Below are 23,022 nucleotides of genomic sequence, written 5' to 3'. Positions count from 1 at the left end.
CTGGCCTTCTCCAGCTCCTATATTGCCGTCTCTTCATTGTTGCTGGGTCAAACATCTGGAACTCCCTCTCTGGCCTGGCAGTGCGGTGGCTGGACCTACACCTACACAGACTGCAGCAGTTCAAAATGGCGGCTCACCACCACCTGAATTTGCGGGGGTAGACAATAAATGCTGGCCTTGCCAACGCCGAACACATCCTGTGAAAGAGCTGAAAAAATAATTAGCATGTTCTCCTCACAGAAATGTCTTGCGCTCTTCCACCTGATATCTTTCTGATGTAGCCAAAGTGCTGTTTACGCTTTCACAAACCAGTCCACACGTTTGCTCGGTGCGCGCATGTTTTACGAGCGATGTTTGTGACGGCCGGGCTTCTAAATGAATCTTCCGCCCCGATTTCAGAGTAACGGAGAAGAGTTTGGCCCCCCCCTGCTCAAGAGGGGAATAAGCAGATGGCAGATGACGTGGGTTGCTCGGAACTTCCCTCCAAGCCCTGAGAAGGAGTCTTGACGAATGACCCCTGTCCTCGGAAAACCGTATCAATTCTCTGATTGTTGTTGCCTTGCCTCGGCCTCCCCGTTCTGCCTCCGTGATTGCGGGATTGCCACAAGCTCCGCCCAGAAACTGACCACCTCGTGACAAAGTGACATTTTTCCTCGCGCCTCTCGATGGCCTTTGGAGAGACTTGTACGTTTATGCTCGTGATCGAATGCAGCCGGTTGAGTGAACAGTGTCGGATTCCATTGACTTTTGTGGCCAAGTTACTGTGTCGAATGGAGGACTGGGTGGTTGATCTGAGCCCCAGGAATTTGATTTTTTACAATAGAATAAGGAGGGTGCGGACAAAGAGCAGGAGTTAGGCCGTTCAGCATCTTCAGTCTGCCCCACCATTTAATAAGATCACCGCTTCTCTGGTAATCATCTCAAATCTCAGCTACTCCTGGTAACATATCACTCCCCTTGCTTATGGAGTGATCCATTAGACATAGGAGCAGAATTAGGCCACTTGGCCCTTCGAGTCTGCTCTGTCATTCAATCAAGGCTGATATTTTTCTCATCCCCATTCTCCTGCCTTCTCCCCATAACCCCTGACCCCCTTATTAATCAAGAACCTATCTATCTCTATCTTAAAGACACTCCGTGATTTGACCTCCACAGCCTTCTGCGGCAAAGAGTGCCACTGATTTGCCACCCTCAGGCTGAAGAAATTCCTCCTCGTCTCTGTTTTATAGATTCGTCCCTGTAGTCCTTGGGTTCTAGTTTTTGCTACAAGTGGAAACTCCTCTCCCCGTCCTCTCTATCCAGGCCTCGCAGTATCTTGCAAGTTTCAATAATATCCACCTTCATCCTTCTAAACTCCAGCAAGGACAGACCCACAGTCCTCAACCGTTCCTCATATGGCAAGCTCTTCATTCCAGGGATCATTCTTGTGAACCTCCTCTGGATCCCCCCCTCCAAGGCCAGTACATCCTTCCTTCGATATGGGGCCCAAAACTGCTCACAACAGTCTCATGGCCTGAAACTGAGAACATTGGTCCTTGTCTTTCTTTCTGTCCCACTGTCTTCTATGGTAGGGGTTGAACCCGTGCCCCCAGAGATTTTGGTGTAGGGGAGGGGAGGTAGGGGCTGGTCTCTTCATTATTCTGTGACATCACCACTCTGCTGCAATCTCCCCACTGCACTGAATGTACAACAAAGAAACAGGCCATTTGGCCCAATTGGTCCGTACTGTACGCCCCACACGAGTCCACTCACTGAGTCCATTCTATAAAGAGCTCCAGTAAATTTGTCAGACTTGATTTCCCCTTCATGGAATAACTGGTGACTCTGCTTGATCGGATTATGACTTTCCAAATGCACTGATATTCCTTCCTTAGTGGTCGATTCTAATATTTTTCCAATAACTGAAGTTAGACTAACTGGCCTGTACTTTCCTGCATTTTGCCTCCTTCCCTTTTAGAACAAAGGTAATTTGTAACTTGGCAGTTTTCCAATCCTTTGGCACAGTTCCAGAATCCAAGGATGTTTCTAAAACGACTAACAATGAAGCAAAAATTTCTGTAGCTACCTCCTTTAAGATCCTGGGGTGCAAACAATCAGGTCCAGATGGCCTGTCAGCCTTTAACCCCATTAGTTTGCCTGAAACTAATTATCTGGTGGAGGACTTTATTTAATTCCTCCCCCATATTTTTTACACTTTCTGGGTTGCGTGTAGTATCTCTACAGTGAAGACAGGTGAAAAATATCCATTGAACTCTTCTGCCATTACTTTGCTCCCGATTATTACTTCCCCAGATTAATTCTCTAAGGGACCAATGTTTTCTTTTCCTTCTCTCTTCCTTCAAATGTAATTTAAAATGCTCTTATTGTCTGTGTTTATGTTTCTCGCTCGTTTGCCTTCATAGTTCCCGTAGCAGCCTCCCCGAACAGGCGCCGGAATGTGGCGACTAGGGGCTTTTCACAGTAACTTCATTTGAAGCCTACTTGTGAAATAAGCGATTTTCATTTCATAGTTTGTTTTCTACTTCCTGATCATGTTTTGAGTCCATCTTCGATACATTCTGAATCTATCCCACTCGTCTAGCCTGCCACTAACCGTTGCCGTCTTATATGTTTTTGCTTTAAACTTAATGCCCTCCTTAACTTCCTTTGTTACCCATGGTACGTTTTCCTCCCCTTTGAGTCTTTCCTCTGCATTGGGAGCTATTTTTGCTGGGAATCATCTCCCTAAATTCCAACCACTGCTTACAGTCTTACCGACTAATCCAAACGACCAGTCCACTTTGGCCAATTCCATCCTCACACCTTTGTAATTCCCCTTCTTTAAGTTCAACACTGATATTTCAGTCCCAATTTTCTCACACTCAAGCTGAATGCTAAATTCTACCATATTGTGATCACTGATTCCGAGGGGATCCTGAACCTTGAGACCATTTATTAAACCCTCCTCATTCCCAAATCCAAAATAGCCTATTTCTGAGTTGGCTCCATAACATATTCCTCCGAGAAACCATCCCAAATGCAATCGATGAGTTCATTATCTTGGCTGCCAGTTCCAATTTGATTCCCCCAAATTATATGAAAATTGAAATCGCCCATGATTAATGCACTGCTCTATTTACATGCATTTGTTATTTCTTGATTTAAATTCTCTAGTACAGTGTGGCTACTTTTCGGGGGCCTGCAAAATATTCCGACCACTCTCGTCCTTCGTTTGGTATATGTCACTCCCACCCAAACCGACTCCACATCCTCTGAGCCAAGATCATCCCTTAGAACTGTACTAATTTCCTCTTCCACTAGCAAAGCTACCCCACCAACTTTTCCTTCCTACTTGTCCTTCCTAAAAGTCAAATAACCCTGAATGTTGATTTCCCAAAGTTAGAATCCTTGCAGCCATGACTCATTAATGGCTATTTCAGTGCCGATGTGATGCCAGGTATGTAGGCCCAATAACTGGCGGATCGTATCAAACTGAATGTCACTTTGGCTGCTCGCAGTAGGCACTATACTCAACCAACCAGTGCTCAGAACATAATGTTAAATATGGGGGATGGGAACCGATGCAGGAAGTTGGAAGGTAGTAAAACAGGGACAGAAATAAAAGGCAGTAAGGGGGAAAGTGTAAGGCAGAGAAGCCATAGTCAAAAATCAAAAAGGGCGACAGTACAAGGTGCAGTGACTGAGGGGAGCTCAGTGAATAGGACCAGGAATACTAAAAGAAATAAAACGGGAAGTGAAAACATTAATGGTAAGCGACGCGGCAGGTTGTTACAGGAAGATATGGGTTCGACGACAAGGAAAATTAGGAGAAAGGTTAAGAGGAAATATAACTTAGGAGAGGTTACTGATTGAGGTGTTAAGATTAAGAACAGAGGTAAAAAAGCCAACATAAGTGTGCTTTACCTGAATGCTCGTAGTATTCGGAATAAGGTAAATGAGTTGATGGCGCAAATCATCGCGAATGACTATGATTTAGTGGCCATTACTGAAACATGGTTAAAGGATGGTCACGACTGGGAGTTAAATATCCGAGGGTATCAAACTTTTCGGAAGGACAGAGTGGATGGTAAGGGAGGTGGTTAGCTCTGTTATTTAAGGATGACATCCAGGCAACAGTAAGGGATGACATCAGTGCTATGGAGGATAAGGTTGAATCCATTTGGGTGGAAATCAGGAATAGTAAGGCGAAAAAGTCACTGATAGGAGTAATCTATAGGCCACCAAATAGTAACATTATGGTGGGGCAGGCAATAAACAAAGAAATAACAGATACATGTAGAAATGGTACAGCAGTTATCATGGGGGATTTTAATCTACATGTTGATTGGTTTAACCAGGTCGGTCAAGGCAGCCTTGAGGAGGAGTTTATAGAATGTATCCGCGATAGTTTCCTCGAACAGTATGTAATGGAACCTACGAGGGAACAAGCGGTCCTAGATCTGGTCCTGTGTAATGAGACAGGATTGATTCATGATCTCATAGTTAGGGATCCTCTCGGAAGGAGCGATCACAATATGGTGGAATTTAAAATACAGATGGAGGGTGAGAAGGTAAAATCAATCACTAGTGTTTTGTGCTTAAACAAAGGAGATTACAATGGGATGAGAGAAGAACTAGCTAAGGTAGACTGGGAGCAAAGACTTTATGGTGAAACAGTTGAGGAACAGTGGAGAACCTTCCAAGTGATTTTTCACAGTGCCCAGCAAAGGTTTATACCAACAAAAAGGAAGGACGGTAAAAAGAGGGAAAATCGACCGTGGATATCTAAGGAAATAAGGGAGAGTATCAAATTGAAGGAAAAAACATACAAAGTAGCAAAGATCAGTGGGAGACTAGAGGACTGGGAAATCTTTAGGGGGCAACAGAAAGCTATTAAAAAAGCTATAAAGAAGAGTAAGATAGATTATGAGAGTAAACTTGCTCAGAATATAAAAACAGATAGTAAAAGTTTCTACAAATACATAAAACAAAAAAGAGTGGCTAAGGTAAATATTGGTCCTTTAGAGGATGAGAAGGGAGATTTAATAATGGGAGATGAGGAAATGGCTGAGGAACTGAACAGGTTTTTTGGGTCGGTCTTCACAGTGGAAGGCACAAATAACATGCCAGTGACTGATGGAAATGAGGCTATGACAGGTGAGGACCTTGAGAGGATTGATATCACCAAGGAGGTAGTGATGGGCAAGCTAATGGGGCTAAAGGTGGACAAGTTTCCTGGCCCTGATGGAATGCATCCCAGAGTGCTAAAAGAGATGGCTAGGGAAATTGCAAATGCACTAGTGATAATTTACCAAAATTCACTAGACTCTGGGGTGGTCCCGGCGGATTGGAAATTAGCAAACGTGACACCACTGTTTAAAAAAGGAGGTAGGCAGAAAGCGGGTAATTATAGGCCAGTGAGCTTAACTTCGGTAGTAGGGAAGATGCTGGAATCTATCATCAAGGAAGAAATAGCGAGGCATCTGGATGGAAATTGTCCCATTGGACAGACGCAGCATGGGTTCATAAAGGGCAGGTCGTGCCTAACTAATTTAGTGGAATTTTTTGAGGACATTACCAGTGCGGTAGATAACGGGGAGCCAATGGATGTGGTATATCTGGATTTCCAGAAAGCCTTTGACAAGGTGCCACACAAAAGGTTGTTGCATAAGATAAAGATGCATGGCATTAAGGGGAAAGTAGTAGCATGGATAGGGGATTGGTTAATTAATAGAAAGCAAAGAGTGGGGATTAATGGGTGTTTCTCTGGTTGGCAATCAGTAGCTAGTGGTGTCCCTCAGGGATCAGTGTTGGGCCCACAACTGTTCACAATTTACATAGATGATTTGGAGTTGGGGACCAAGGGCAATGTGTCCAAGTTTGCAGACGACACTAAGATAAGTGGTAAAGCAAAAAGTGCAGAGGATACTGGAAGTCTGCAGAGGGATTTGGATAGGCTAAGTGAATGGGCTAGGGTCTGGCAGATGGAATACAATGTTGACAAATGTGAGGTTATCCATTTTGGTAGGAATAACAGCAAAAGGGATTATTTAAATAATAAAATATTAAAACATTCTGCTGTGCAGAGAGACCTGGGTGTGCTAGTGCATGAGTCGCAGAAAGTTGGTTTTCAGGTGCAACAGGTGATTAAGAAGGCAAATGGAATTTTGTCCTTCATTGCTAGAGGGATGGAGTTTAAGACTAGGGAGGTTCTGCTGCAATTGTATAAGGTGTTAGTGAGGCCACACCTGGAGTCTTGTGTTCAATTTTGGTCTCCTTACTTGAGAAAGGACGTACTGGCACTGGAGGGTGTGCAGAGGAGATTCACTAGGTTAATCCCAGAGCTGAAGGGGTTGGATTACGAGGAGAGGTTGAGTAGACTGGGACTGTACTCGTTGGAATTTAGAAGGATGAGGGGGGATCTTATAGAAACATATAAGATTATGAAGACACTTACTCTTACTAGAAGCTATATGTATTTACATGTGCCTTCTTATAATTACCTCTACTCTATCTGGCATTCACCCATTCCCTTTATGTTTGTGCAGACAGCTTGCAGTGTGACTACCTCTCTAAACGTGCTATCCATTCCATGGTGAATCCAGCTGCCATCCGATCCATCGATTTCCAGTAACTGTAGCTGGATACGCTTCCTGCACGCATGTTTATCCTGGACACTGAAAGTCTCCTGATTTCTCACATAGCACAAGAGGAGCATTTCACATGGCCAAGCTGTCCTGCGATGACTTGCCTTTAGATCGCTCCCCTTGCTACTTCCAAGTTTAGGAATATTAATGACACTCAGGACCTTCTTCTATTCCAGATGCTGATTCTGTGGCAGCAGAATTTACCTGTATTCTTAAATACAGTATGTTCCATGCCCTCACTACTCTCTGGGTAAAGAACCTACCTCTGACATCCCCCCTATATCTTCCACCATTCACCTTAAATTTATGTCCCCTTGTAATGGTTTGTTCCACCCGGGGAAAAAGTCTCTGTCTACTCTATCTATTCCCCTGATCATCTTATAAACCTCTATCAAGTTGCCCCTCATCCTTCTCCGTTCTAATGAGAAAAGGCCTAGCACCCTCAACCTTTCCTCGTAAGAACCTACTCTCCATTCCAGGCAATATCCTGGAAAATCTCCTTTGCACCTTTTCCAAAGCTTCCACATCCTTCCTAAAATGAGGCGACCAGAACTGCACACAGTACTCCAAATGTGGCCGTACCAAGGTTCTGTACAGCTGCATCATCACCTCATGGCTCTTAAATTCAATCCCTCTGCTAATGAACTCTTAACACACCATAGGCCTTCTGCACAGCTCTATCCACTTGAGTGGCAACTTTCAAAGATCTATGAATATAGACCCCAAGATCTCTCTGCTCCTCCACATTGCCAAGAACCCTACCGTTAACCCTGTATTCCGCATTCATATTTGTTCTTCCAAAATGGACAACCTCACACTTTTCAGGGTTAAACTCCAACTGCCACTTCTCAGCCCAGCTCTGCATCCTATCTATGTCCCTTTGCAGCCGACAACAGCCTTCCTCACAATCCACAACTCTACCAATCTTCGGCTCGTCTGCAAATTTACTGACTCTTTCTTTTTTTTTCTTCTAAATTTAGAGTATCCAATTCATTTTTTCCAATTAAGGGGCAATTTAACTTGGCCAATCCACCTAGCTTGCACATGTTTGGGAGCGAAACCCACGCAAACATGGGGAGAATGTGCAAACTCCACATGGACAGTGACCCAGAGTCGGGATCAAACCTGGGACCTCGGCGCTGTGAGGCCACAGTGCTAACCCACTGCACCACCGTGCTGCCACTAAGTCTTTCTTGATTATATACACAAATGTCGGTGATCTGCCTCAACCATAAACATTGTGAGTCCATACACATAGTCATGGAATTTCTGTATACCGGTGAGAAGGCCCAAACGTTCTTTCTCAATTTGAGCAGGTCGTTGTTCCATAGGTGTCATGGCTCTGGATACATATGCAATGGGTCTCCAGAAAGCGTCATCATTTTTTTGAAGGAGAACTGCTCCAATTCCATCTTGACTCGCATCAGCTGCTGCCGGACATTCTACTTGGCTTTGCTTTGTGATCCGTTATGTTGTTTAAGCCTCGCCATAACCCAACAAAAGTCCGTGTCGTTTGTCTGTGACTCTACCTCAGTCTGGTATTGTCTCTTGGCGTCCCTGATGGCTTTGCAGAGGTCATACCTGGATTTCTTGTATAGGTCAGGGTCGCCTATTTTGAACGCTACAGAACTGGCATTCAGTGGGGAGTGACTTACCCGATTAAAGTCTGGTTTCCGGTTGGGAAACGTACGTACCACCTTCTTTGGCACGCAATCTTCTACTTGCTGATGAAGTCTGTGACGGTGGTGGTATACTCATTTGGGTTGGCTGCTGAGTTCCTGAATATGGACCAGCCCACTGACTCCAAGCAGTCGCGTAGAAGCTCTTCCGTTGCCTCACACCAGCATTGCACGACCTTCTTAACCTGATTGTCCCGCTTAAGTTTCTGCTTGTGTGCCAGGAGAAAGAGCACCGTCTTATGGTCAAATTTTCCAACGTGCGGTCAGGGGATGGATCCATAGGCACCCCTGATGTTTGTGTAGCAATGGTCAAGGATGTTGGCACCCCAAGGATGTGTTGGCGGAATTTTGGCAGTACACTCTTGAGGTTGGCCTGGTGAAAGTCCTTGGCCACGATGAACAAGGCCTCCTGGTATTCTGTTTCACTGTTATTTATAGTGGTGTACAATTCATCAAGCGCCTTCTTCACTCCCGCCTGGGGTGGTATGTAAACTGCCATGATGATGGCAGAAGTGAACTCCCGTAGAAGGTCATATGGGCGGCACTTCACGGTCAGGTATTCCAGGTCCAGGGAGCAGTAGGTCGCACAGTCCGAGCACCAGGAGGAGATGACGAGGAGGCAAACCCTTCGCCTTGCAGTCCGTCTGGTGTATTGAGAAGCCCTCAGGTTGTATGGTATAGTCCGGTGAAGCAAGGGTGAGCCATGGCTCCGTGAAACAGAGCACACAGTAGTCTCACTTCCCTCTGAGGGGTAAGCCTGGCGTTAAGCTTGTCCAGGTTGTTTTCGATCGCAAGGAGTATGCTGGGGAAAGGACATTTGATACCACAAAATGCGGTTAGTTTGCACTTGCTGAAAGTGACATATTCATAGACTGGCACCAATTCTCTGCAAACAAAAGGAGTGTGTCCAAGCCTTAAAATTGTTTCAAATTATCCAGGATCGTTCCTCGTTGTTTTTTCCATGGCATTGCCTCAGCCAATCAGATTTGATTTGCCAACTAATCAGCACTGTTTTGTCTTGTGCCATAAATAGTTGTGATGGTTTGAAATTTGGCATTCTTGCATTTGTTCTGAAGGGCGCAAGATGAAAAGCAGCGACCACATTTTCTAAAGAACAAAGAAAATTATGGCATAGGAACAGGCCCTTTGGCCCACCAAGCCTGCGCTGATCCAAATTCCTTATTTAGACCTACTACTTATTGCCCAGATGATCTATATCGCTCCATTCCCCGCCCGTTCATGAGTCTCAAGATACATCTTAAATGTTGCTAGCGTGCCTGCCTCAACCATCTCCACTGCCAACGCGTTCCAGGCACCCACCACCATCTGCGTGATAAACTTTCCCAGCAGATCTCCCTTAAACTTTCCCCCTTTCACCTTGAACCTGTGCCCCCTTGTAATTGGGTCTCCCCCCACCCCCCCCCCCCGGGAAAAAGCTTCCGTCTTTTCACCCTGTCTACACCTCTCGTAATTTTGTAATCTCCCCTCAGCCTCAGTCTTTCCAATGAAAAGAATCCGACTTTATTCAACCTCCCCTCATAGCTAACACCCTCCAGAAAAGGCAACATCCTGGTAAACCTTCTTTGCACTCTCTCCAAAACTTCCACATGCTGCTGGTAGTGAGGTGACCAGAGCTGCACGCAATATTCCAAATGTGGCCTGACTGACGTGTCTGTATCTGTTTATTCAGAAAAGTTGGGATTATTTCCTTGGATCAGAGACGGCTGAGGGTTTTTTTTTTAAATTAGAGGTGTTCAAAATCATGGGGTTCTGAGAGAGTAAAGGACAAATTCCCATTGGTAGGACTATTAGTGAGCAGAGAAAACCGAGTAAAGGAGAAAGAACAAGAGTTTTTAATTAAATAAATTTAGGGCACCCAATTATTTTTTTTACAATTAAGGAGCAATTTGGCGTGGCCAATCCACCTAACCTGCCCATCTTGGGTTATGGGGTGAGACCCACGCAGACACAGGAAGAATGTCCAAACTCCACATGGACAGTGGCCCAGGGCCGGGATCTAAACCGGGAACTCGGCGGCGTGAGGCAGCAGTGCTAACCACTGTGTCACCGTGCTGCCCCGAAAGAGAAAGAGTTCAGGTACATTTATTTTACACAGTGCATGGCTGTGATATGGAATGTACTGGTTGGAAGGGCAGATGCAATAATTACTTCTGAAGATCCGAATTAGGAGCAGGAGTAGGCCACTCGGTCCCTCGAGCCTGCTCCGCCATTCGATAAGATCATGGCTGGTCTGATTGTAACCTCGACCCCAAATTCCTGCCAATCCCCCGATAACCTTTCACCCTGTTGTTGATCAAGAATCTATCCAGCTCGGCCTTAACAATATTCGAAACCACTGCTTCCAATGCCTTTTGGGGACGAGAGTTCCGCTGACTTGCAACCTTCCAGGAGAACATATTTCTCGTCAGGTCTCCAGATGCACGGTAGCACAGTGGTTAGCCCTGTTGCTTCACAGCGCCAGGGTCCCAGGTTCAATTCCCAGCTTGGGTTACTGTCTGTGTGGAGCCTGCACGTTCTCCCTGTGTCTGTATGGGTTTCCTCCGGGTGCTCCGGTTTCTTCCCGAAAGACGCGCTGTTAGGTGAATTGGACATTCTGAATTCTCTCTCTGTGTACCCGAACAGGCGCCGGAGTGTGGCGACGAGGGGCTATTGTGACAATAAAGATTATTATTAGAAATGAGCGATCACTTGACTGAAGTCAAATTTATATATCAATGGGTATTAAAAGCGCAGCAATTTCTAATAGTTCATGATGCACACTCATAAATACACAAGGATGTTTGTGAAGCAAATTACTTTGCAAATAATAATTTAACGCTAATTATGATACATACAAAGTGCATGTCATTATGTGCACGATCCAATGACCACGCTGTGGTGGAAAAGCAGCTCCCCCCGGCAGACCCCGCTCCCGGGATCTACCTGGCTCTCAACTCCTCGCGAGATCCAACGGGAACGTATAATGTGTGGGATCACTTTTTGGCGAATCTGCATATTAGAGCGAGGCAGTAAGTCTCACTCTAATGTGCATATTCCAGAGGAACCTGAGGCTTTGGGATTCAACCCCTTTGCCTCAAGACCTCGAGTGAGCGCCGTTCAGCACTGGTCCCCACAAACGGATGGAAGGGCCCAGACCTGCTGGAAGTGTACGAGAGTAAGCTTCTGGACGGCAGCATGTCAGAATCCATGAGGAAACGCATCATCATCACCCTCATCTACAAGCAGAAGGGGGAAAGCGAAGAAATTCGAAATTGGCGACCCATTTCACTGTTGAACGTGGATTATAAAATTCTAGCCAAGGTCATCGCCAATCAGGTCAGGTCTGCTCTGGAGTCGGTGATCCACCCTGACTAGACCTGTGCTGTACCCGGCAGGAAGATCTCTGATAGCCTCGCGCTACTCAGGGATACGATCGCCTACGTGCAGGGCAGGAGGGTGGACACCTGCCTCATCAGCCTTGACCAGGTGAAGGCTTTTGACAGAATATCGCACACCGACATGATGGATGTGCTCTCCAAAATGGGGTTTGGGGAGGGAATTCGGAATTGGATCAAACTGCTCTACACAAACATCTATAGCGCAGTCTCAATCAATGGGTGGGAATCCGAAAAGTTCCAGATCAAATCTGGAGTCAGGCAGGGCTGCCCTCTCTCCTCGGCCCTGTTTGTGTGCTGCATAGAACCCTTTGCCGAGTCCATCAGGAAGGATCCGGGTATAAGAGGAGTGACGATCCCAGGCAGTGGAGACGTGCAAGTTAAGGCCTCCCTGTACATGGACGACGTCGCCGTCTTCTGCTCGGATCCCGCGTCTGTACGCAGGCTCTTGACCACCTGCGACCAGTTTGAACTGGCCTCGGGAGCCAAGGTAAACCGTGGCAAGAGCGAGGCCATGTTCTTTGGGAACAGGGCCGACCGGTCCTTTGTCCCCTTCACTGTCAGGTCAGATTACCTGAAGGTGCTAGGGATATGGTTCGGAGCGGCTGGGGTGTGCACCAAAAACTGGGGAGAGCGCATTGCCAAGGTAAGACAGAAACTGGGCTGGTGGGAGCACGCTCCCTCTCCATTGCGGGCAAAACCCTGGTCATCAGGTGTGAGGTACTCTCGGTGTTACTGCACGTAGCGCAGGTCTGGCCCATTACCCGACCCTACGCCACAGCAGTCACCCGGGCCATCTTCAAATTCATCTGGAGATCCAAGATGGACCGGGTCCGAAGGAACACCATGTACAAACCTCTGGATAAGGGAGGAACGTACCCAACGCCTCCCTCATCCTGATGGCCACCTTTGTGTGCAGCTGCATCAAGCTGTGTGTGGACCCCCGGTATGCAAACTCCAAGTGTCACTACATACTGAGGTTCTACCTGTCCCCGGTGTTCCGAAGGATGGGCCTGGCCTCATTGCCGCGGAACGCTCCAAGTAGTTGGACCGTGCCGTACCACCTGTCCCTCGTGGAAAAGTTTTTGAAGAAAAACACCTTTGACCACAAGGCAATGAAGCAGTGGTCAGCACGTAATGTCCTCGAGGCCCTCAGGGAAAAGCAGACTGTGGAGGACGTTGGATGATCCCCTGAGCAGACTGCCAGAGTAATCTGGCAGAACGCCTCATCACCAGAACTTTCAAACAAGCACCAAGACCTAGCTTGGCTGGTGGTGAGAAGGGCCCTCCCCGTCAGATTCTTCATGTACACCCGAAGGCTCAGCGCCGTTGCACGCTGCCCTCGGAGTGGCTGTGGGGGAAATGAGACGGTCACGCACATCCTCGTGGAATGTGCCTTTGCAAAGAAGGTCTGGAGAGAGATGCAGTGGTATTTGTCAAGGTTCATCCCGAGCAGCTCTGTGACACAGGACTCTGTGCTCTACGGACTGTTTCCAGGGACACACACCGAAACAAACATCAACTGCTGCTGGAAGGTCATCAACTCGGTGAAAGACGCACTTTGGTCTGCCCGAACCTTGCTGATCTTCCGGTGCAAAGAGCTGTCCTCGACCGAGTGTTGCAGACTGGCACATTCCAAGGTCCAGGACTCCGTGCTGAGGGACGCACTCAAGCTTGGGGCAGCTGCCGCCAAGGCACAATGGGGAAAGACCACTGTGTAAGGTCTTACCAGCAAATGTACACCGAGGGGCGGGTAACAGTGTAAACCCGCCTCGGTCTGGGCCATTAACACTCCAATGTATAAAAGAAACATGACATTGTAAATGTTTAAGAAGGAATTGTAACGTAAAGAGCGATATGTGTGTAGTGTTATCAAAATTGAATGGAAGAAAGTCAAGGGAATGTGTAACTCTGATGGAAATGTACAGTCACGACAATTTGAAATGTTCTGTAATGTTTATGATAGATTTTATGAATAAAGTAAAAAATAACTGGTTCCCACACACGGGACCAGATGGAATGGCACTTGTGGGGGTCTCCCAGAGGGTTGGAGCCTCCCAGCTGCAGGCCCTTTGGGCAACCTGGCACCCTGTCAGTGCCCATGCAGCAGTCAGTTCCACCTGGGCACCTTGGCAGTTCTAAGCTGGCACCCACGTGGCACTGTCAGGGTATCAGGCTTCCAAGGTGGTAAGCTGGCATTTTTTGCATGCCCGATTGGGCTGGGTTGACCAGCTTGGGTTAGGGGGGGGGCTGGTGGGGCAGAGACCCTCCCATAGAGCTTTTGGGCTGAGGGGGAGGTTGGAGATTGTTTTCGGTGCCTTGGAGATCGGGGACACCATTTAAAAATGGCGTCCCGATCTCTCGCTACAATGGGGAGCTCCGGTGGGCGAAACTCCCAACTGTATAGCCATGTGCCAAGAAACACGCTCGCATCGGGACTTTGTTCCCTTTTGGGAGAATCGCGCCCAATATATTTTTTCCCACAGACCACCTGCAGTACTCTCGCGGACTGGGATCGGGGACTGGGATCACAGATTGGGATCAACTGCTCTAGTACAAACCTAACCTCTCTTTATAATAATAATCTTTGTCACAAGTAGGCTCACATTAACACTGCAAATAAGTTACTGTAAAAATCCACTAGTCGTCACATTCCGGCGCCTGTTCTGGTCACAGAGGGAGAATTCAGAATGTCAAAATTACCTAACAGCAGTCTTTTGGGACTTGTGGGAGGAAACGGGAGCACCCGGAGTAAACACATGCAGACAGAGGGAGAATGTGCAGACTCCGCACGGACAGTGACCCAAGCTGGGAATCGAACTTGGGACCCTGGCGCTGCGAGGAAACAATGCTAACCACTCTCTGATCTTTCCTCATAAGCAACCCACCTTTTCCTGGTATTAGTCGAGTCAACGTTCTCCACACTGTTCCTAACACCTTAAATAAACTTTTCCTGTAAATGTTAAGAACTTACCGAGCAATTTTCCAACGGCTTAATTTCAGCGTACTGGCCTCGGAGTTAGGAGGTTGTGGGTTCAAGCCTCAATGAAAAATCTTGATCACAGAATCTAGGCCGACCCAATCCACCCAGCCCTCGCACTGGAGTACTGAGAGAGTCCTGCTCCGCAATGCCAGACATGCTGTCTTAGGGGGTGAGACATTATACCCAGGGCCCTGTTGAAGGTGAAACCTCGCAAGAGGTGAAATCATGCATGGAGACGGTGCATGCACAACATTCGCATTCTATGTGGGAAAGATGAGAATTTAATAGTCTAACGTAAGGATCTTACATCGCTGATGAGTCAAGTTTGGGTCATGAACTGCGATTTGGTGTAAACACACATTGGGTAAACAAATTCATGGCAGAGGGGGGTCTCAATTCACGGGGGTTGACCATATTTATTTCCTTTCCAACATGCCGAATGGGTTTATTACAGGCCTGTCCATTCTTTTCACTCGGGGGGTGGAGGTTGAGCAAATTTCAGCAAAGTAAGATTTGGCACAATTATAGACTGAATTTCAAAACAAAAGTTGAGGTTTCAAGTAAAGAAACAATTGCTGAGCAGAAGCACAGCAAAGTCATAGCAATAAATTGATAAGTTTAAAAAAAAGTAATAAAAAATAACCAGTGTGAGAGGGTGAGCGTATGTGGGTGAGTGGGTAAGTGGGTGTGCGCATATGCAGTGCAGTGCTTCGTGGCCCCCAACCCGGTATTCCTCAGCACACTTACCAATGCCAGTGTTCGCTGGTCTGCCAATCGGAAACTTTCACTCCCTCTTTTGCTGAGTAGTTCCGCCGAGCAAAGCCAATGAGAAATAGGTTGTGATTGAAGGAGCCGCTCCAAGAGCAACTTCCATTGAAACTCACCAGATTGACCGGCATTTTGAAAGTTGCCGTACATAGAGGGGCATCACGAGCCACATCTGACCGCCCCCCCCCCCCCCCAAACCCGCCACCCCAGGCTGTACCTTGGATGAACCTGGTTCAATCTTAATCAATAAGCTGCCAAGAGAGATGAATGGTAGAGGTTCTGTTTGTAAAATCTCTTCTATTTCCGCAGAAACCCTCCCAAAGTCAACTCCAGACAAGTTAGTTGACTCTGCATTATCTGCAACCGGTGATGTGGAGCAAATACAAGAGCGCTCTGAAAACAGTTCACTTTCTGGTAAGAATCAATGTTGGTTCAACATCGGCCTTCCATCCCTTTGGCAATGTAGCCAAAATTAAAACACTTGATGTGCTCCCCTTCCTAGATGGGACCCAGAGCTCAAAACGCTCCAGCCGGAAGTACTTCCTGATCACGAAAGAGGAGACCTGGAGTGGTGCTCAAGGTCAGTGCAGGACACAGAACACTGACCTGCTCACTGTGCAGAGCAATGAAGAGAACATCATGGCCTCAAAGCTACTCAAGCTGGATGAACCGGCCTGGATCGGACTCTTCAACGAACACCAGTCTGAGTACACCTGGATGTGGACCAATGGGGAAGCACTCTCATTTTTCAACTGGGCCACTTACTACCCAATGGATTTTGCCACAATGTCCGTTTGTGTCATTATCGTCAATGGGAGATGGAAGGACGTGCCTTGTGACTTCAAGTTCTCCTTCATTTGTTACACAGGTAAGCAGTGATTACACAGCCATTCGAGCAAACGGCTGGTATTTTTTTAGTGCTGGGTCCATGGTGTCGGTCTTCTGTTTGGTGCCATTGCTAATCATCACTAACAAGTTCGACTCACTCAGTTACTCTGTATGCAATGCTCACTCAATACTCAGAGCATTGTTACTCTGAACACTGTGACTCTGGCTAGAGAGGTAAACTTCAGCAATCCTTTATAGGACTCCAGTCACGCAATCTAACCCTCTCTTAATGATTCCAATCGGAATCCAATAGGAACTAATTAACTCTCTTTTTTTTGCTGTTTCTCTAATCATCTGTTGACTCCTATCTTGCCTGTTTTATGATATAAACGATCAAGATGAAAAACAACTAATCCTTTATTAAACATTCCTTTCGAACAATGCGCCCTCTCCTTGCTTGAGAGAGTTTTTTCTTGCTTAAATGTCAGCCATGCCCTGAAGAATTCTGGGAGGGACAACCTAGACCATTGTATTATTTCGAGCGACTCTTCAAGCTGTGCATTAAGGGAAAAAAGGGGGAAAACCAGATCATCACAAATTCTCTGTGCTCATATCTGCAAAATCTTACGGATGGGTGAAGGACAAGGATCTAGAAATGTTCTATTTTTGTGAAGCCCCATTTATAAGCTAGGGTTGGGCGGAGGAGTGCAAATTCCTCCTGAATTCTTTAATTCCTTGGAGGGAACTGCATCATTTTGTCACCCATTGGTATTGGAGGTGAGTCTCCATCACTTCCATTTCCCCAAAGTTAATGGCTGCCGTATGTTTCAATATAGCATTGATCGGGTGTCACATAGCATTATGTATGCAGTAAGGTAAATGACTGAATTGATGTAGGTGGGACCATTGACTGAATTGATGCAGGTGGGACCATTGGATCGGGGTGCACCGGAAATGATTCCGTTTCCCCAGGTAAAATTGTACACACTGTCCTCTCAATAATTTGATTTCTCTATAGATTCCTGTAACACAGGAATGGGCTACTTGGTTCAAAAAGCCTATTCTGGCCTTTACAATTCAAATGGAGCTACTCCCACTCGTCTTCACTTCAACCTATCAGCAAGACCAGCCTCCCCTTAAGGTGCATCTATACTGTTCAACTTGACTACTCTGTGTGGTAGCGAGTTCCACATTCTCATCACTGTGTGTGTAAGACCATAGGACATAGGAGCAGAATTAGGCCACTCGGCCCATCGAGTCTGCTCCGCCATTCAATCATGGCTGATATTTTTCTCATCCACGTTCCCATGCCTTCTCCCCATAACCCCTGATCCCCTTATTAATCAAGAGCCTATCTATCTTTGTCTTAAAGACACTCAGTGTTTTGGCCTCCACAGCCTTCTGCGGTAAAGAGTTACATAGATTCATCGCCCTCTGCCTGAAGAAATTCCTCATCTCTTTTGAATCGTCCCTTTAGTCTGAGATTGAGTCCACTGGTTCTAGTTCTTCCTACAAGTGGAAACATCCTCTCCACGTCCACTCTATCCAGGCCTTGCAGTATCCTGTAAATTTCAATAAGGTCCCCCTCAACCTTCTAAACTCCAAGTACAGACCCAGAGTCCTCAACCGTTCCTCATACTACAAGCTCTTCATTCCAGAGATCATTCTTGTGAACCACCTCTGGACCCTTTCCAAGGCCAGCACATCCTTCCTTAGATACGGGGCCCAAAACTGCTCACAAGTCTCCAAATGGGGTCTCATCAGAGCCTTATAGTCTCAGAAGTACTTCCCTGCTCTTGTATTCTAGCCCTCTCGACATGAATGCTAACATTGCATTTGCCTTCCTAACTGCCGACTGAACCTGCACGTTAACCTTAAGAGAATTTTGAACAAGGACGCCAAATCGCTTTGTGCTTCTCCTAAATTTCATCTTGCGTTTATGCATGACCACTTTATACTTATGGCCTCTACTTTTGTTCTCCATCACAAGTGGAAAGATCTTCTCTACCTACATCCCTTTCTCTACCTAAAAAGTTAATTTTTGCGAGCCACCATCAGGTTACCCGCAACCACCTCCACTACCTCCCCCTCCCCTACCTCCCCCTCCCCCTCCAAACCACCCCCCTCCATCTCTCTTTTTCTGAAGCGGACAGAAAAAATTGGATCAGTCGGCCTTATGGCCCCCTTAAGCCTGCTCTGCCGGCCGATACAATCAATGCCAATCTTCGACCTCAACTCCACGTTCCCACCCGCTCCCCATAATTCCAGAAAGTCCTTGCAAGGTGCCCCCAAAAAATAATCTTTCCATCTCCGCCTTAAATAGATTTAACGGTGGGACATTCACCAGCCTCCGGGGTACCAAATTCAAAAGACTCACACCCCTTTGAGTTCAGAAATTCCTCCTCACCTCAGACCTAAAGGATCGGCGCCGAAGCCTGAGATTTTGTCCTCGTGTTTTAAAGTGTCAACGCTCTCATGTCCCTTCAGCATTTTGTATGATTCAATTAGTACAATTACAAATGCAATTTACTCAACCTCTCACCATAGGACAAGCCCCGCAACCCAGGCATTAACCTCGTGAACCTTCACTGTGCCACTTCTATTGCAAGTATAGCTTCCTTAAATATGGAGACTAAAACTGCACACAGTATTCCAGATTGCGGTCCCACAATGCCTGTCAACCTGATAACTTCCCTTTTATCCCTACCCTCTGCTTTCTCTCCATTAACCAATCCTTTCCCCGTGCTAATATATTGGCCCGCCCCAACTGATTCCATGAGCCTTGACATTCTGTGGCACCTTGTTAAATGTCTTGTGGAAATCCAAGAATCTCTACTAGTTCTTTACTTACCCGTGATAAATTTGTCAAGCATGATTTCCTTTTCGAACAAGCACTTTGGCTTCTGCTGGTCGAAGTGCAATTTTCTAAGTCCACTGTGAAGACTTCCTTGACAGTCGATTCCAGCACTTTCCCAATGACTGACGTCAGGATAACTTGCCTGCCGTTCCCTGATTTCTGCTTCCTGCCTTTCATGCATGGCGATGTGACGCTTACCAACTTTCAATTCACTGGGACCATTCTAGAATCGAGAGATATTTGCAAAAATCATAGCCAGAGCATACACTGCACTTTCACAAAACCAGTCCACATTTGCCCTGTGCGCGGGTGTTTTACGAGCGATGTTTGTGACGGCCGTGCTTCTAAATTAATCTTCCGCCCCAATTTCAGAGTAACGGACAAGAATTTGGCCCCCCTGCTCAAGAGGGGAATAAGCAGATGGAGGATGACGTGGGTTGCTCAGGACTTCCCTCCAAGCCCCGAGAAGAAATCATGGCAAACGCTCCCTGTCCTCGGAAACCAGCATCCCAATTCTCTGATTGGTGTGCACTTTACCTCGGCCTCCTCGGTCTGCCTCCGTGATTGCGGGATTGCCACAAGCTCCGCCCAGAAACTGACCACCGGTTGTGCGAACGGTGTCGGGTTCAGTTGACTTTTGCAGCCGAGTTAGTATGCCGATGAAGGACTGGGTGGTTGATTCAAGCTCCAGGAATGTGATTGTTTCGAATTACGAGCATACAAACAAGGAGCAGGAGTTAGGCCATTAATGTCAGATGTGTATCCATGACTGGACAGCACTTGCTGAACAATCATGAATGTGCTCTGAATAACACCATGTGGCTCACTTAATGCTTGCTGGAAGCTATTTATATTAATGTGCTGGCACCTGTCATCTACAACCAAAAGGAACATGTCCAGGCATTGCGCTTTCTTAGAATGAATCAATCGCACGGGGCACAATAGTTCCTTGGTGAATCCCCGTGGCAATGACTCAACCAATCAGAGTCGACTTTGCAATCAGCACCCTTCAATAAAAGTCGTTGCTCCTTTTGAAAACTCTTAAGGTTATTGTGATTTTATTTCTAAAGTTGAACCCACCGTGTACTACGCCCTTGTGATCCTGAAATGTATTCATCGCGGATTTGATATGCTAAGTGGCAATTCACTCGCATGGTAATGCATCATTCCAACCAGTCTCAGTCTCATTAATCCAGTTCAATAAAGTTTTCAGCAGGACGAGCTGTGTCAATTCCTTTTGTCTCCCTCCAGCAACTTGAAACACAGTTGGGTGGTGGGGTGGGGTGGTGTAATTTAATATCACCAGGGGTGCAAGATTGGGCAGTGACAGATCGGGCACCCCATTATTGTACTCATTGACCAATTTTCAACAATGCAAAGAGTAATGCTGAAGGACATGTAATGTTTTCACACGAGTGTTTCGGGTCTGGAATGCACTGCCTGTAAGTGTGGCGGATGCAGATTCAATCAAGGCTTTCCAGAGGGCATTAGATGTTTATTGAATAAAAGCAAAGTGCATGGAGTACATGAGGGGAGGGGGGAGGACAGGGAATGGCACTAAGTCATGATGCTCGTTTGGTGAGTCGGTGCAGAGATGATGGGCCACATGGTTTCCTTCTGCGCCGTAACAATTCTGCCACTCTTGAGTTGGGAGGAGGAGAGGGTGCTGTGATGCCCCAGTAGTCGAATATGCTGGTACCAAAATGATAAACTGGCTGCTAAGAATCATTGATCTGGGACAGCACGGTAGCGCAGTGGTTAGCATTGCTGCCTCACGACATCGAGGTTCCAGGTGCGATCACGGCTGTCCACTGTCCGTGTGGAGTTTGCACATTCTCCCGGCGTTTTCATGGGTTTTGCCCCCACAACCCAAAGATGTGCAGGCTAGGTGGATTGGCCACACTAAAATTGCCCCTTAATTGGAAAAAATAAATTGAGTACACTAAATTTATTCTTAAAAAAGAACCGTTAGTCATTTGGGCGGAGGCGCCAGAATTCAACAGGGTGTCCGTTGGGATAAATATAATGAAAGAACATAACTAGGAGCAGGAGTAGGCAATTCAGCCCTTCGAACCTGCTCTGCCATTCAATACGACCATGACCGATCTCTTGGCCTCACCTCCATTTTCCTGCCCGTTCTCCATAACCTTTATTAAAAATCTGTCTATCTCTGCAAACTTACTCAATGCCCTGGCATGCACCACGCTCTGAGATATGGACCTCCACAAATTCACTTTGAGAGAAATAATTTCTCATGTTTTGAATCTGCCCCCCTCCACCATCCTAAAACTATGACCTCTTGTTCTAGATTGCCCCATAGGAGGAAACATCCGCTCCACATTTACTTTGTCAATACATTTTATCATCTTATGTACCTCAAATAGATCTCCCCTCATTCTTCTAAACTGGAATCAATCCAGTGAATCACCTCTGAACTGCCTCCAATGCAGCTGCATCCCTCCTCCAGTAAGGCGACCAAAACTGCACACACCACTCTCGGTACAGCCTTGCAGTAAAATCTCCCTACTGCACGGTAGCACTGTTGCTTCACAGCGCCATGTCCCAGGTTCGATTCCCGGCTTGGGTCACTGTCTGTGCGGAGTCTGCACTTTCTCCCTGTGTCTGGGTGGGTTTCCTCCGGGTGCTCCGGTTTCCTCCCACAAGTCCCGAAAAACGTGGTGTTAGGTAATTTGGACATTCTGAATTCTCCCTCTGTGCACCCGAACAGGCGCCGGAATGTGGCGACTAGGGGCTTTTCACAGTAACTTCTGCAGTGTTAATGTAAGTCTACTTGTGACAATAAAAATTATCATCATCATTATTTCTACTTAATTCCTTTTGCTATAAATGCCACAGATTGGGGAATGTGGCGATGAATCAAAAGACAGGGAGGGGAGGAGTTTTCAAATTCCCGCGCTTTTTTGGCAAGAGAGGAATTGAAAACCGATCCAATAAGAACGCGCAGAAACAACCAATCGGATTCGTGCCTTGAACAATAGGAATGAAGCAATCAAATGCCGCCTGTTGCACCAATCAGGTGTAGCTTCGAGCTGACCAATCAGGTGCAGCTTCTAGCTGACCAATCAGTGAGGGTTTTGGCACCTGCCCGCAGCGGTCAGCGCTCGATAAAAGGAGCAGCGCCGGCACCTTCACTCACAGTCCGTGCTGAGAGCGAGAAGAGTCAATGGCGAGGACGAAGCAGACAGCGCGGAAATCCACCGGCGGCAAAGCGCCGCGCAAGCAGCTGGCCACTAAAGCCGCCCGCAAGAGCGCCCCGGCTACGGGCGGCGTGAAGAAGCCGCACCGCTACCGGCCCGGCACCGTGGCGCTGCGGGAGATACGCCGCTACCAGAAGTCCACCGAGTTGCTGATTCGCAAGCTGCCCTTCCAGCGCCTGGTGCGGGAGATCGCCCAGGACTTCAAGACCGACCTGCGCTTCCAGAGCTCGGCCGTTATGGCCCTCCAGGAGGCCAGCGAGGCGTACCTGGTGGGGCTCTTCGAAGACACCAACCTGTGCGCCATCCACGCCAAGAGGGTCACCATCATGCCCAAGGACATTCACCTGGCCCGGCGCATCCGGGGGGAGCGGGCCTGAGCGGGTCTGTGCTTCCAAACCTAAAAAAACATTCGCAACGGCTCTTTTCAGAGCCACCACATTAACAAGAGGGCAGATACATTGCTAGTCAGTTGATGAATTGTTCAATTACCTGTCTGACCCGATTGCAGCTATTCATATGGCTCGATAAGTTTCTGGTTAATTGTAATCTTGCCCGCAATGTTTCTCAGTGTTGAGATTCAGCGAGTGATGGTTACCTTCGGTGGAAAAGGGTGGGTGTGGGGGGGTGGGCGATGTTTGTTAGAGGCTGTGCGTATTTAAAATACTCTG

At 47.1% G+C, this 23,022-nt stretch overlaps 2 protein-coding genes across 9 annotated transcripts in view; both read left to right on the top strand.

Annotated features, from left to right (window-relative positions):
• LOC140390285 (macrophage mannose receptor 1-like) overlaps positions 1 to 20,348 on the top strand; it is a 181,856-nt gene extending 161,508 nt beyond the window's left edge. For all 8 annotated transcript variants that reach the window (XM_072475309.1, XM_072475310.1, XM_072475315.1 and 5 more), the window contains 3 exons: positions 15,761 to 15,865; positions 15,954 to 16,319; positions 19,509 to 20,348. In XM_072475309.1, the coding sequence (XP_072331410.1) occupies positions 15,761 to 15,865; positions 15,954 to 16,319; positions 19,509 to 19,513 (476 nt within the window). In that variant the 3' untranslated portion in view covers positions 19,514 to 20,348. The remainder of the gene's footprint in view (positions 1 to 15,760; positions 15,866 to 15,953; positions 16,320 to 19,508) is intronic.
• Positions 20,349 to 22,316: 1,968 nt separating this feature from the next.
• LOC140389386 (histone H3) lies at positions 22,317 to 22,952 on the top strand. Its single transcript, XM_072473546.1, has one exon. It carries the CDS (start codon positions 22,321 to 22,323, stop codon positions 22,729 to 22,731), a length of 411 nt encoding a protein of 136 aa, XP_072329647.1. The 5' UTR covers positions 22,317 to 22,320; the 3' UTR covers positions 22,732 to 22,952.
• The last annotated feature ends 70 nt before the right edge of the window (positions 22,953 to 23,022 follow it).

Source organism: Scyliorhinus torazame, chromosome 14, assembly GCF_047496885.1.
Source record: "Scyliorhinus torazame isolate Kashiwa2021f chromosome 14, sScyTor2.1, whole genome shotgun sequence".
NCBI lineage: Eukaryota > Metazoa > Chordata > Chondrichthyes > Carcharhiniformes > Scyliorhinidae > Scyliorhinus > Scyliorhinus torazame.
Note: the sequence above shows the minus strand (reverse complement) of the source record. Positions and strands in the feature narration are given on the sequence as shown.